Consider the following 16,832-nt stretch of genomic DNA (forward strand, 5'->3'; position numbering starts at 1 on the left):
GGTAAGGGGTAGAGAGAGAAAAGGAGACACAGAATCCAAAGCAGGCTCCAGGCTCTGAGCTGTCAGCATAGNGCTCCCCCTATGAAAGATAGGCTGAAGTCCCAACACCCAGTACCTCAAAATGTGACCTTACTTGGAAATAAGATCTTTACAGGTGTAATTAGTGAAGATTTAGTTCTATGGGAGTAGAGTGGGTCCTTAATCTAATATGTCTGGTGTCTTACAAAAAGAGGATAAAAGACAGAGATAAAGACACAAAGGAAGAAGATGTCCATGGGATGACACAAGCTGAGGTTGGAATAATGCAACTGCAAGCCAAGGAACACCAAGGATTGCTGGCAAACACCAGAAGCCAGAGAAGCAAGGAAAGGTCTTTTCCCTCTGGGTTCAAGGGAAACATGGCCCTGTTGACACCCTGATTTCAGACTTCTACCTTCCAGAACTGTGAGAAAATAAATTTCTGCTGTACTAAGATACCTAGTTTGTGGTATTTTATTACAGCAGCCCTATAACACTAATAGTTGGCAAACATGAACCAAAGTTTTAACTGTTTTGAGAATCAGATTGCTGTGTATTCTTTCTAAAAAGTTTCTGCTGCTTACTCTAACCCTCAGAAATTTTCAGCAGACCCAGAAGAATGAAGGGAGCTGTTTTTCTGGTGGGATGTCTGTGTTGTATAGTAATCAGCAAAAATAGGGGTTTTGCAAGACTCAACTCAATAATTTGTTTCTTCTGTTGGTGGGAATGCAAACTGGTGTAGCCACTCTACAGTGTGGAGGTTCCTCAAAAAATTAAAAATATAATTGCCTTATGATCTAGCAATTGTACTACTAAGAATTTGTGCATCCCAGTGTTTATAGCAACACTATCAACAGCCAAATTATGAAAGAGCCCAAATGTCCATCAACTGATGAATGGAAAGAAGATGAGGTGTGTGTGTGTGTGTGTGTGTGTGTATATATATATATATATATACAATGAATAATGTATGGAATACTACTTGGAGATAAAAAAGAATGAAATCTTGCCTTTTGCAACCATGTGGATGAAACTGGGAGGGGGGTATTATGCTAAGCAAAATAAGTCAGTCAGAGAAAGATATCACATGATTTCACTCATATGTGGAATTTGAGAAACTTAACAGGTGACCAGAGGGGAAAGGAAGCAAAAATAAGATAAAAACAGAGAGAGAGGCAAACCATAAGAGACTCTTAACTACAGAGGACAAACTGAGGTTTGATGAGGGTGAGGGGTTAGGAAGGTGGGGAAAATTGGTGATGGGCATTGAGGAGGGCATTTGTTGGGATGAGCACTGTGAATTGTGAGAATCTACTCCTGAAGCCAATATACTACACTGCATGTTAGCTAACTTGCGAATAAATAAATAAAGTAATTAATTAAACAAACCACATCAATTTCTGAGCAGTTTCTCCATTGTAAGTACATTCTTTTCTAGGAACAGGTGGAATAGAAAATACACATTTTTAAAGAGTTAATAAAGGGTAACATTTTTGTATAATATTTGCACCAGGAAACATTAGGAAAAAAGTAATATGCTAATCATTATAAATATGAAATGCAAGTATGATTCTATACATAAACTATACATACCTGGTTTTTCTTCTTTTTTTACTTGTGGCTCTAAAAATATAGGTGAACATTAATAATGATGATTATACAAAGATATTTATTTCCTGTACTCATGCACATTTTTAACACATTATTCATTGTTTTAATCTGTCATATTTTCTTCTTTTTATAAATGCAACAAATTAATACAAACAGACAAATAAGGTTCCTCATTATCAATCACAACATGAATTATTTTGAGATAGAATGAAAATGTGAACTAAGATTTTTGTGAGAACTTAACAAAAGGTATTGTTTTGTACCTTCAGTGAACAAAGGATTAAAGAAAATTTTAGTATAGCATATTCTCAGAAACACAAAGGATATTAAAATACAAAGGATATTAGAAATACAAGGATATTAAGCACATTGTCTACACAAAGTAGTTAAGCCTTGACTTTAAGCAAAATACTCAACTATGAAATCAGAAGATAAGTAAAAGCAGAGGTTTAAGATTTGTTTTATTTATTTATTTTTTGTCATGCACTTGACATACGTGAAGGCTTAGGCTTGACTTCTTTGCCTAAAAAATGTTTAAAAATTATTAAAGACCAAGTCATTCAATTGTTATTGAATTGACATCAAATGTGATAGAATATTGCATATTTGAAAATCAAAATAATACTATAAACTCCAACTATTGTTCTTTATTTAAATTCTACAGGATAAGTAATTTACTGTCCACACAAAATCACTAATTGAAAAAATCATTTTTAAATTTCATTGTACCATTAAAAATAGTTTTCTCACAAACTCTTGTGTTCAGTGTTAACTTTTTATTCTAATATTAAGATAGAGCACATAATTTTATTTTGAAAAATTACTTTTTTAACCCTTTATTGTTGAAAATAAAAAATATAAGACTTTTTTCATTTTCATTAATACTATTAATGCTAACTGTCACAGTATAATACATTAAAAATGATTGCTATAAAATTTGTAACTCCAAATGACTAGAAATATATTATAGGCTTTTATTGCATGTTGGATTCCTAGTATGAGTTGACAAGTTTTCTACGAAAGATTAGATAATATATATTTTTGGCTTTGGACCATATGATCTCTGCACAACTCTACTGCTCTGCTGTTGTGACACAGAAATAGTCATAAACAATATGTAAATGAATAGGCATGGCTGTATTCTAATAAAATTTTATTTACAGAAAAGACTGGTGATCAATCTGTAGATCATTGTTCGTCAACCTCTGCCTTATTGATAGTCAATTTCAATTTTCTTTATTTTTTTCTATCTCAACAAAGTTTTTGACAGTAAACAAAAACCCTTTCCTCTGATTCTGTATTCCCTTACGAATGTTATCCGGTACCTTTTTAACATCTGTTCAACTCAGCTTCCTAGGAATGTCACCTTTAGTTGTTTTTTATACTTCTTGACTCCTGCTTAATCATAAATTCACTAAAATATAGCTTTTATTCCCACCATTTTGTTTCTCAGGTCTCTCCAGTCACCACTGCCCCCCTACTTGCCAATACCAATGGATATAATTAACTATATTGATCATCTTTTCCTGTGTAAATTCCTATTCACTTGAGTTCTGATTAGTCCACTTAAAACTACAGAAAACAGGCAAAATACATAAAACACTGGCTTTAAAGATTGAACATAGGCAATGAAGGACAGTGATTTTTAAATGATGGGAAATATATGAAGTGTGTCCTATGACTGTCTCAGCTTAATGCCTTAAGTGAATTATAAGGCCTTAATGCAGAATGGAACTGAACTGAGGAGATGGAGCTGGGAGTCGGGAAAGACCAAGACAGCTAGAGATCACAGGTCAGAATCATGTAAAGTAGAGAGCTGCAGAGAGAAGAAGAAAGAGAGAAAAGAGATAAAGCAAGTTCTAGGGATTTGTGGAAGGCCCCTGAAACCACCATATGCACAGGAGTAAAGTACTTGAGGCCAGGGCAAGAAACAATGGAAACAATACCTTAGTTCTCTATAGTAAGCATTATAGTTGGGTAGTGTCAGTCTTCCAAGTTTGATCCTGTACTTCAATATCATGTTGGCTACTGTGAGTCTTTTTCCATTCCGTATAAATTTTAGAATCACTTTGTCAACATTCACAAAATAACTTGCTAGGATTTTGATTGAAACTGCACTGAATTTATAGATCAAGATGGGAGCAACTAACATCTTAATATTGAATCTTCTACTTCCCAAGCATGCAATGTCTCACCATTTATGCAGAGACTTTGATTTTTTAATTTTTTTTTCATCAGAGTTTTGTTCCCTTCAATTTTTATTTGACTAACTTTTACACAGGGCTCAGCTCAGCTATCTTTTCTTCAGAAAGCTTTATCTGAGGTGGTTGAACTGTGTTTCCCCTTTATGTACCAATATTATCTTTTAGATCTTTTGATCATGTTACTCACAATCTACTGTAAATATAACTTGAATAAATACCTTTCCTTTTAGACTGAGATATCTGAAAACAGATCATGCTTATCCATCTTTGAATCCAGGGAACTGGTGCAATACCTAATATATGATTACATATGTTTGTTCATTAGGTAAATAAATGGAACAATGAGAACAGGAGAAGGTAAATAAATGGAGAAGTGAGTTGAGAAAAATGAAAATAGGAAAATATATGAATTCAGGAATTATATTAGCACACAAAATGCGTGTTAAAGTTACTACTTATTTCTTTGCACTTGGTGTGACAATTCACTTCTCAGCATTCTAGTATTCAGGCAAAAATCAAACGTGCAATCAATGATAAAATTCACAATATTTTAAAGTATAAACAAATAGTTTTTAAAGAGAATTCCTGGTATAGCAATTCCTTGTATTATTACCTGAGATAAATTTATTTCATGTGTTTTCAGGGGAATAAAAGCTATAATACAGTCTAATGTAGTACATAATATTTAAAAAAAATCCTACCCTAAATATGTAATAGTTTTCAGAGGGTTCTACCCTCTGCTCTCACCATGGATCAATTACACTATACTAAACACAGTCCAATAAGAGACATGCATAGGGAGGAAGATAACGTGAAGACATATAGGGAGAATACCATGTGATGACAGAGGCAAAGATTTGAATGATGTTTTTATAAGCCGAGGAACACCAAGTTTTGCTGGAAACTCCAAAAGGTAAGGGGAAATGTAAGGAAGAGATTCTCCTCTTAACCTTCAAAGAGAACATGGATCTGCCAACACTTGATTTTGGACTTCTCTCTCTAGAATCCTTTTTTGTTATGTTAAGCCACCCAGTTTGTGGTGCTTGTTACCACAGTCCTAGGCAACAGATACACTATGCCAGTACTTTAGTCCAGTCCACCACTGCTTCTCTCCATAATTACCAAGAACAAACAAATTGGTTGTTCAAAGCCAAAACACAGGCTTTCTCCCCTCACACTTACTTAACTTTTGTAGCCAGAGCGATGTTCTAGAATGCATGTGTGGTCATTTCACATATCATATCTCAGTCTAGAGCATGTACCGTCTCTGTGAACTCCAACTGCTTTTGCCTGGCTGGTGGGGTTAGTGATGAATCTAATTGTTGCATCTCTCATTACCCTTTTCTCTCTCTTCACCATTTTGCATGCTCTATTCAAGGCACACTGAAGTACCGTATTTCTAAACACCAAGTTAAGGTCTCTTTAGTCTCTGGACTCTCTTATATGTTGATCTCTTTATTTAGAATATCCTTCCTCTTTTTTAGTTTGGCTAAATCTCATTTTCCTTCATATATTATCCAAAAAAATAAGCTGGTCTAGATAGCTTTCCCTTAATCCCTCAGACTGAGTTGGGTTGGGTGTACCTTTAATATTCCAATAGTATTTCTCTCTGTCTCTCTCTATATATATCTATATAGATAGATAGATTGATCAATCGATTGATAGATAGTAGTGCTTCCAAAGCTTAGCATGGTTCTTGATATATAGGACTTTATCAATAAATGTATGTTGACTAAATTAAATAAATACCTACTATGCAAATAATCTATACCAGCAGTTGGATACAACTTGGGACTGGAAGTTTCTCACCGGAAACCTGCTGGGATATGTGCCTCAGTATAAGGCTGTGAGACCACTGCTGCAGCCAGGTTAGAGGCTGACATAAGGAAGGACCATTATTCTGCTCCAAATGGGTAAATTAGCTAAGGGAAAAAAGTTGTCCCTAGCAATGGTACCATGAACTTGAAAGAAAAGAAAATGAATATAACCAAATGTTCAGTCCATAAAGTCCTAATGAATAGAATTGCTAACTTTAAGTCACACCTCATTTGACATTCACTTCAAGATTAACTTGTTACTTTTAAGTGATTGAGGCCATTGCAGTAAAGGCTATTTACTGTAATCCTATTAAATATTGAATGGGATTTGAATAATAAACCTTAAATCATTCCTGCAACAACTAGGTAGCAGTTCCAATTGCTCCTGAGATCAAACTCTAGTTCATGACCCTAGAACTGTGAAATCTTCAGCAGTCACATACGTTTTCTATGTTTTCCACAATGAGGAACAAATATGCCTTGTTTAACCTATATCAATTCTTTAAGATACAGAAAAAAACCACAAAGAACCAAATGAAGAAAAACACAAATAACAAAAACAAAGGAAAGAGACCAATACACATCCCTATGTTATGCGACTGGTTATTGTATTTTCTGATGTATCTAATTATTATTTGATATGCTAATAAGTTATTACTGACACAGTAAAATCATTATCTAATATATCTATAAATTACTTGTACAGATTTTTCACTCTCAAGGAAATATTAAAGTTCATGTTTTAAATATGTATCAATAGCCAAAGGTCTACATTGAACATAGATCTAAATAACTTTGTATAATAACAATTCTGGCCCAGAAACTGTTAACATGAGTGATGTCAATAAAGGCTTTTAAATAATCTGCTTCATAACAAATTCTCTCAAAATTGATTGTTTAACTTTGATCAATAATGGAATAATTTCATTCAATGGCCTTTCATTTTTTAAATTTATTTATTTTTGAGAGACAGAAAGACAGCATAAGTGGGGGAGGAGCAGAGAGAGACGAAGACACAGAATCTGAAGCAGACTCCAGGCTCTGAGCTGTCAGCACAGAGCCCAACGCAGGGCTCGAACTTACCAACTGTGAGATCATAACCTGAGCTGAAGTCAGATGCATAATCAACTGAGCCACCCAGGGAGCCCTCATTTAATGATCTTTCTGATTCACATGTCCATAAATAGCTTTAAGATATCTTAAATGTATATGTTAAATTACTATCTTAATTCACTAATGAAGTAGCTTTATCCATGCAATGTATTTATCTTAAACTTTCCAACCATCTCTACAATATGATAGATACACTCCAAAATGAATCAAGAGAGTCCTAAAGCCTACTCATTATGAGGTCACTTAAACTTTAAATTTTATTTTTTTAAGTTATTTATTTTGAGAAAGAGTGAGAGTGCTCAAGTGCACACACACACACACGCACACACAAACACACTCAAAAGTGGGGGAGGAGCAGAGACAGGGAGTGAATGTATCCCAAGCAGGCTCCACACTGACAGTGGAGGCAGGGCTTGATCTCATGATTCATATCTTGAGATCATGACTTTAACCAAAATCAAGACTCAGACACTTAACAAACTGAGCCACCAGGTGCCCCTAGACTTTAAATTTTAAAAGAAAAGTAAAATTCACAAACAGAAGTAAGAAACTGAACTTTCATGAATTTATTCAAAAAAAATCATAATTTGATGACTATTGTAGAAATTGCCTCATTACTGGATCTAATGAGCAAATTACTTCCCATTTATTATACTTTAATTTAGTCAGGACAATTCAGATGAATATCATAACATCTGAATTTTGTAAAATGCTTAAATGTAACACCATTTTAGACACACAATACATACGAAAATCTTGAAAATTTTTTACTTAGATAATCTAATAGAGAGTATCATTAAATAAGACCATTAAATTTCAATATGAGTTTGATATAAGAGCAGAAGAACCTTAAAAATTTTACAGCTGATAATAAGAGAACTTTCAAACTGGATGGATCTTGGAAATAATTTCAAATACTTTCTTGTTTTCCAAAATAAACATACCAGGCTTCACAAACATTCCAGGGTATACGTGTATTATGCTTCTATACATTTTACCTCTGAGACATCCTTGTCAATCTAGGTCCTAAAGTAGTAGTTCCCAAACTGAGGTTCCTGGAGCAGCTTTCTCAGGTGAGTTTAGTGACTACTTAGGTGTGAGAACTACTGTGCTAGAGGGATAAAATCAACATTTGCCAAGATAGAGCACATATGAGACTATGTTTAATGACTTGTTAATAATCAGTGGATACAAAGCACAGAGAGAGTAAGCTAAGAAGTCCTGATAATGAAATCTCACCACTAAAATCTAAATATTTTTTCCAGCTTTGTTGAGATACAATTGACATATTACATATGTAAGTTTGAGGTGTACAACTTGATGGTTTCATACATATATGTATTGTGAAACAATTACCATAATAAGTTTAGCTAATACATCTATCACCTCACAATGTTTATTTCTTTTTGTGTGCATGGTGATAACATTTAAGATTGGCTCTTGTAGCAACTATGACTCTTAACAACTATGGTATAAGTGGGGGGACCTATCTGCTTCATGAACTTGAATGTCCAAATCTCTACCCAGATTTGGGATGTTTTCAGCCATTATCTCTTTAAGTAAACTTTGGTCCCCTCTTGCTGTCTTCTTCTAAGACTCCAATAATGCTTAGGTTGTTTCTTTTAATAGTGTGCCATAATTCACAAAGGCTTTCTTGCTGTTTTTCATTCTCTTTTCTTTTTCCTCATCTGACTGGATGGTTGCATATGACCTGTTTTTTCATTCACTAATTCCTTCTTCAGTTTGGTCCAGTCTGTTATGGAAGCTCTGTATTGGATGCTCCAGTTTAGTCACTGTATTTTCCACTCTGAGAACTCTGTTTTGTTTTTTTAATGGTTTCTGTTTCTGTCTCAAACTTCTCAATTTGTTTATGTATTGTTTTCCTACTTTCATTTAGTTGTCTCTAATTTCTTGTAATTCACTGAATTTCTTTAAGAGGATTATTCTGAATTCTTTGTCAGGTAATTCATAGGTTTCCATACTTTTAGGGCCAGTCATGGAAGCTTTACTAGTTTCCTTTAGTGGTGTCATATTTCATTGATTATTCATGATCCTTGTGTCTCTATGCTGATATGTGCTAATTTGAGCAAGTAAATACTTCCTTATAGACTGGCTTTGGTGGACAAAGCTTCATACCAGTCAGCTCATCTAGACATCCTGGGTGTGCCATTTTATGGTGTCCTTGGGCAGGTAGAGCTGGTGCCTGGATCAGCAGGTGGGCAGGCCTTGTGTTTGTGTTCATGGGGAATATCTTGGTGCCTGGATCTGAAGAGGTTGACTGTTTGCCAAGGGCTACAGGGGAGGGCCTGGCATCTGGGTCTTGATGACTGGCCCAGTGCTGGGACAGTTTGGGAGTCTGTTTTCACAGAAGTCAGTCTACAGCCTAGGGTCATGTGGGCTGGCCTGGTCCTGGGGCAGGACAGGAGCCTAGGTTGTGGGACCCATCTAAAACCTGGACCTTCAGAAGGCCACCTGGAACTTCAAAGATGACCTGGTGCTGGGGCAAAGCAAGGGGTTGCGTTCATAGAAGCCCAGTTGGGGCCTGGGTCTTTTCGGACTTACCTGGCTTGGAATCAGGCTGGGAATCTTAGTCTATGGGTACTGCTTAGAGCCTGAGGCTACAGGTGCTACCTTGGTGTTGGGGCAGGCTGGGATCATGGGGTCTGTGGGAGTTGGCTTATGCTAGGATGCGCCAGCAGCAAGTTCATAGGAACCTGCAGGGAACCTTGTGCCATGCTTGCTGCCCACAGGCTGTGGAAGCTGGTCAGTGCCTTGGTGGGCTGGGAGCCTAGTACCATGGGAGCCATCTAGGCCTTTGAGAGTCAGCCTGGTGTTGACACAGGCCAACTGGGGTCTGCAGTGAAGTTGGGAGCTCTTTTCACTCTCCTTCTCCTACACAGAGGGTGTCTCTTCTGTGCTAAGCTGCCCAGGTTTGGCAGAGAGGGTGGGGGTAATGTGAATCTATTCTTATTTTCCTCAATTGTCTTTTTATTTTTATTTCTGTGCTTCATCCAGGTGTTATATTCCCTCACCTGTAATCCTTAGTTCTTGTGAGAGTATTTTTTTGTACATATAGATGTTCACATTGATGCTTTTGGGAGGTAATGGACACTAGGAATTTCTGTACCACCATTTTGCTAATATTATTCCCACGTGTTCTTTAGCTCTTTTCATTCTCAGTTTCATGATCTCATACATTCAATTATGAGACAAATTGTACTAGTTTAAAATCTGATGAAACTTTATAGGAAAACGCATCTGCAGATATATGAATGAATAAAATGCATATGTATGTTGTCATCTAAGCCTATATATTCCTTAAAGTCCACATTTAGGCAGCAATAAGTATAAGAACACTGTAGATTACTTGTTGGTGGAGAATTCTATAAGGTAGTGGTTCTCATGCAATAGGATAACCTGGAAATTTATTAGAAATGCACATGTTCAAGCCCATCCCTGACCTGCAGAACCATAAACTCTAGGGGTGAGCCCAGCTCTCCAGGTATATCAGACACATGTTGAAGTCTGAGAACCTCTGTTTGAGAACCATGACTACATTTGTTAATAGTATTCATTTAACAAAATCTGTGGCTATTTTTTACAATTTTGAGTTCCAGCTAATTGTGTATGTCATATTTCAGCAAATAAGGCTTAGTTAGAGTCAAAGAGAAAGGTTTCAATCTACTGAGACATAAATGGATAAAACTACAGACAGAACATGCTTATGTTGATTCTAGCGTGTCAACTTTTCAGTATAGATGGCAGTAATATTCTATTCAGAGGTTTGTGATTGAGATCTATAAAGGACGTGATATGAAATCAAATTCATATAATAGGAGAATTTTTTTAGTTTTTAACAAAGGAAACCAAATCATTATAATTCTGTTGTTCTCATAGGGATAGTAACTGGCTTCATGTCACAGGCTGTGTTTCAAACAGTAGGAAGTAATATGACAGATACATTCTTACATATATTTGTTTAATTTAGAGGGATTTTAGGGTTTTAAAAATATTTTTATTATAAGGGTGCCTGAGTGGCTCAGTCAGTTAAGCTTCCGACTTCAGCTCAGGTCATGATCTCACAGTTCGTGGGTTCGAGCTCCGTGTTGGGTTCTGTGCTGACGGCTCAGAGCCTGGAGCTGCTTCAGATTCTGTGTCTCCCTCTCTCTGACCCTCCCCTGCTCATGCTGTCTCTCTCTCTCTCTCAGAAATAAATAAAACATTAAAATTTATAAAAAATATTTTTATTATAGCTTTTAATTTTTTGTTTTCTAAATTTCTCAAATTTTATTGAAAACAAATGAAATTGTCAATGTAATGTTGTCCATTTCTACTTTTACTATGCATTGACTTAAACAAAAAATGGTCATGTTCAATGAACAAAAAAGGAAGGAAAAGGAAAAAATTGAGCAAAAATTATTCTGAAATATTAGACACATGGATGATAGAAATCACAGCAGTTTAAAATTACATAAAGTAATATACAACATGTCTCTATCTATATATACTAAGGAAATTCCTAAAGTAACATCTGACAAGAATAATAAAATCTTGATTTAACATAATAAAAATTATTAATGTGCAGAGTTATGGGGTCAAGTAATAGATATGAGACCTTAAGAGTTGGGTTTGGTTCTTGAAACTCATTAGCTGTGGTACCTTGACATGGCCATTTAACTTTCTTTACCTTTTACAAAAAGAAAATAAATGGCAGAAATTAGATTGATGGTTTCTTTTAAAATAATTTTTTTTGTAATGCTTTTATTTATTTCTGAGAGAGAGAGACAGCTTGAGAAGGGGAGGGTCAGAGAGAGAGGGAGATGCAGAATCTTAAACAGGCTCCAGTGTCTGAGCTAGCTGTCAGCACAGAGCCCAAAGCAAGGCTCAAACCCACAAGCCGTGAGATCATGAGATCATGACCTGAGTCGAAGTCGGCTGCCCAACCGACTGAGCCACCCAGGCGCCCCTAGACTGATGGTTTCTAAGCTCTCATCCAGGTGAAGTGATATATTTATGTTAAATGTTAATTTATTTTTTTTTAAAGTTTATTTATCTTTGAGAGAGAGAGAAAGCAGGGGAGGAGCAGAGAGAGAGGGAGAGAGAATCCCAACCAGGCTCTGCACTGTCAGGGCAGAGCCTGATGTAGGGCTCAAACTCACACACCGAGAGATCATGACCTGAGCTGAAATCAAGTGTTGGATGCTTAACTGACTGAACCACCCACGCACCCCTGTTAAATATTAATTTAAATCTAAATAGTAAATAATTTATAAAGGAGACACAATTTAGATAATCAATGTGAAAAGTTGCAGCATTAATTTCTTTTAGGCTTATTGCTTTTTAGTAAATCTGTTTGCTCAATTCCTAATAGATTTTTTGCTGATGGAAATATGTTTAAATTTAAAGGCAGAAAAACAAACCTTGTTTCTGAGGCCATTGAGTCTGTTCCATATACATAGATATAATATATCTATTTATACAGTTATTTACTATAGAGCAGGAATTGGCTCTGCTGCAGATTTATATCTTAACCAGAAAGAACTATCAAACAGGTACTTTACCTTTTAAACTGACATGAAGATTAATATCCAAACTTTGTATCATATATATCGGAAAAATGAGCCATTTGGAGGAGGCAAGAAAATATCATAAGCACTTTTATGGGATGCTTGAATCAGTTCAGAAATCTTATTACATATTACCAGAAGCCGTTATTACTCACCTACATGTTTTATGAGGTTTTCTAATCTTTCAATTATCAAAATTAAAATGGAAGATACATAAATGTTAAATATGTAAAATATATTATAAAACTCTAAAAGGAACTACTTTCTGACTTGGATATGAATTTGAATAAACATTCTTTTTTCTTCTTTTACCTATGGAGGTATTTACATATACAGGCAATCTTGTTCATCAAATGTACTATATAAAGTTACTTGATTGAAATAATGCCATATTATCATTTACCTGATGTTTACAAATGCACTTTTAGAGATTTAATGTAAAATTATGTGAGGATTAGCATTGTTTATGTAGTGCTGTAAATCAGAAACAAAATCACAAATAATGCTTTGAAAATAACCCTTTAGTCTTCTAAAAGCCGCTTGGCAAGCAAGAATTGCCACTGACAATTGGAACTAAATTTCGGGAAGAATTTTTATTTTATGTTAGGATCAATGAAAATGCAGTCTGGTGGTAAGAAGTAAAAATATTGTTCATGGTGTCCTTTAATTTTTAAAAGCAGAAGTATTGACAACATATTGAGATAGTGTTTAGAAATTCCTTAAGGTCTACTTATTAAGATTTGTGATCATATGGCCTCTTATATACATGAACCCAGTGAAATTCATATACAGAAAGGACTTCTTCATCTTCACTGGTTTTGTTTGCATTGTGTTAAATTTTCTAGGTTCCAATTATGCTAAATTTTTTGAGACTCTATTACAATAAATTTCTATGAAAACTTTTTTGTTATTTAAGCATCTACCCTTGACCACTATGTTCTCACAATCCCTCTCAGTATCTTAGATTTTGCCTCACATGAATGGTATCTTTGAGTCCTTCTCCTTGAAGTTCAGAGGGATTTAAAGTGACGTTGATTAAACTGCTAGCAGCAAATGTTTTGTTTGCACTGTGATTGGTTATAACAGATTAAGGGAAATTAACAGAGAAACAATAGAAAATAGAAGTTAATTGGAGTCATTACTTAGAAGACTCTCCCTTGTTTTTTTTTTTTTTGATAGAGAACTTAATAAAACATGGAGAACACACCATGATTATTCAACTATTCTATCATTCATTTGTCAAGCAATGACTCAGCATTTGGTGCCTGCTAAGCATTTCAGTCTCCTAAGAATATTTAGCCTTTAAATCTTACCTATTAATTGAAAAAACAAATTCTTATGGATGAATGTAATTCTGGTGACAGTCATAGAAATTAGATTTGGTTGAAATGCCATTCTACCTACCTCTCTTTAAGGGCATAGAAAAGGATATCAATTTCGATATCACACATATACTTTGGAAAGTTCAGAGAAAATAGAAGATAAAGGGATAAATGGTCATACGCAATTATTGACCTACATACTGAACTTCCTAAAGAAAAGACTTTTTCAAACACAATTCTCTATATTGGTAAGTGATACTACACTCCATCTACAATTCCAACCAGAAGGTTGAAAATCATCCAAAATTCTCCATGCTTCATCCTCCCTATTCAGCTGTTAAGAGAGCCCTGTTGATTCCATTTTCTAAATATATCTTGAGTGTACTTGTTGATTTCCTTCTCAGTTTCTGCTTCTATTAGAGCCTCAAATATATAATTTTCATACCCTATCATATCACCTGATGTTTTTGCCCTCTACTTGCATCTTTTCACCATACCATGTTCATTTATCAAGTCTCAGCTCAGCTGCTGTCTCCCTCCGGATGCCTTTCCTGATCTCTTTCCAGGATGAGTTAGACACCCCTAATCTGTACTCTCAGCATCGTATGAAAACCATCATCTCTGTACACTGTAATTATTTGCAATACTTTGTAATTATTTACTCATTTGTCTTCCACAAATAAATTGTGAAATTCACTAGGCAGGGACAGCAATGCAACTATCATCTTTGTATTCTTAGCACTTGTGCATTGTCTCACAGTGTCAACAATCATTGTCTTTAATGAACAAGTGACAACTGTATATAAATGGAGGGTTACTCTATTGAGTAATGCATGCAACTAAACATACTCCCACTAATGACTCACTAAAGATGCTGCTAAAATATTTGAAAAGGACTTGCAGAAAAGAGAGTTCTTTTAATTCTATAGGCCTTCACTGAAACATACCATTGGCAGAAATCTTCCCTTTTTTTTTCTCTACATGGGAGATTTTTCAAATTTGTGTTGTGATCATCTTGCTTCAGGATATGTAAAAATAACATGTAAAAATTTGTGTACAGAATTTCTCATTAATGTTGGTTATGGCTATTTCACCAATGAAAAAGAGAAAATTATATTATGTTTAGGTGTGACTATTGAGTAGCTTGGGGCTGGAATATAATAGATATTCTCAATCCTTTTCAATTGACTGACATCATGTGACACAAGCATATTTTAATTATTAAGACTTACTAAACTATATTACTCTAAACTTTACTACATCATGTTCTGATATTTTAAGTGGGTCTTAGGAAAGATGTGAGGCAATAAGAAATGAGCATCCACCATGCTGAATCCTTACCTTAAGAGTCAAGGCATTGATTAAAGCAAGGGGTGGGGATGGAGGGTTTATGAAAAGTTTCATTTTCTCAGTAAAATGTCTAAATTTTGATGGGCTTGTCTAAAGTTGTAAGGCATGGCCCCAAAGAAACCATTATTTCTGCCATGTTTGTTATTGGTCACATCAAGCTCAGTTCCTGAGTTTGAGAATATTATGTTCTGAAACTAGAAATGTGAGAATAAAAGAGATGGTAGTTAATATTATTTCTTTCCTTCCCTCCCCTTTGCTTCCCTTCCCTTCCCCATCCTTCCCTTCCCTTCCTTCCCTTTTCTTCTATAGTCAAACAAATAGTACCATATTTCTTTCTCAAGATGTTTTGTGTTTTTGAGAGCTAAATTTGAATAGCATATGAAAGAAAAGAAAAGATCCCTCTAAAACATCTAAATCCGAGTCTGTTTACCACCTTCCTCAATTAGTTTTTGGATTGCATTGAAATGAAGAAAGATTTTCGGAGAGAGGGCAAGATGGCGGAGAAGTGAGGAGCTCCGTACTTGCACTCGCGCCCATACATCACACAGAAAAGATCTGAAGCCATTGGAAACCTTACAAAACCTGAGAGATTGGGAGACAAAGGACGCAGAATCCACTGAGAGAGCCTTCTAACGTGAGTGCGAACCGGGGAAGATAAAATCGGGCCGGGATCGGAGACTCCAGGGTGGGAGGCGATCCCCCTCTACCCTCTACGGGGAGTGAGAGGGGAAAAGGAGAGAGTCCGAAACAGAAAAACTTCCGCACAGGGGAGAAAAACCTCCGCTTGGTGCATAGAAAGACCGTACTTGCCANAGTGTTATGTGGAAACTAATTTGACAATAAACTATTTGTAAAAAATAAATAAATAAATAAATAAATAAATAAATAAATAAAACATAAAAAAAAAAGAAATGAAGAAAGATTTTCAAAGAAAATTTTATTAGAAAGGACAAAAAGAGCATTTTTTGATTCTCATAAACTACAGAAGGAAGAAAATCATTCTGGGGAAAGTCTAAAAACTAAAAATTATGACTTTTGGAGATTCTAAAATATGTATGTTGATGAAATCTCTGAAGAAGGTGACATCTAAATAATGGCTAATAATTCTTTTGTTTACACTAACGTTGACTACACGAATGCATAAGTAGAGCTTAGAAATTTTAAAAGAAGCTATTGCATTCTTTCTTAATAGAGACGACTTCTCTGGGACCCGCAGAGCCTGTGTCTCTCCTGTAAGTCAGCTGAGAAAAAACTGTACCTGTCATAGACTGATTCAGAAGCTACTAATCAAACCATGCTTGCTTGCTTGATTGAATATGCTAAGAAATAGATCTCCCAATCTTTAGAAGATAGAACAATAACAACAGCAAATGAAAGACTATAATACTAAGTCACCATTAAAAGTAGAAAAAAAATAAGATTTTAGTACAGAAATGGTGCATCTAAAGTTACACATGAAAAAGGTTATATTGTTTTTCCACAAAACAAAAGTTGCTTTCATTTTGGGGAGCCAAAAGGCCAATAAATGTGTTTCAGATTTTGAAAGACTGTACCAAATTAAAAGCTGTTGTTTTCTGTACTTATTAATCTAATTTATAGATAACATTTTAACTGTTTATTTGTGCCCAGAATCATGCTAAACATTTTAAATACAATATTTTAACATTTATAATAAACCTCGTAAGGTCAATTTCTCCATTTAACAAATTAGGAAACAAGAGTCCAGATCCATTTGACTATATAATTAAACTCTTACTCATTTGTTCATTCAAAGCCATTTACTGGGCTCATACTATGTGCCAGGAACTGTTTTTGGCACAGGAAATACAT

General features: G+C 35.1%; 1 protein-coding gene across 1 annotated transcript in view; it reads right to left on the reverse strand.

The window, feature by feature from the left end:
• Positions 1 to 16,832, reverse strand: part of TRDN (triadin) — a 338,537-nt gene that overhangs the window by 48,138 nt on the left and 273,567 nt on the right. Inside the window, exons 25-26 of the mRNA XM_077752724.1 lie at positions 2,126 to 2,152; positions 1,612 to 1,641 (exon numbers count right to left, since the gene is read on the reverse strand). Of these exons, the coding sequence (XP_077608850.1) occupies positions 1,612 to 1,641; positions 2,126 to 2,152 (57 nt within the window). The remainder of the gene's footprint in view (positions 1 to 1,611; positions 1,642 to 2,125; positions 2,153 to 16,832) is intronic.

Source organism: Crocuta crocuta, unplaced genomic scaffold, assembly GCF_008692635.1.
Source record: "Crocuta crocuta isolate KB4526 unplaced genomic scaffold, BGI_CrCroc_1.0 scaffold230, whole genome shotgun sequence".
Classification (NCBI taxonomy): domain Eukaryota; kingdom Metazoa; phylum Chordata; class Mammalia; order Carnivora; family Hyaenidae; genus Crocuta; species Crocuta crocuta.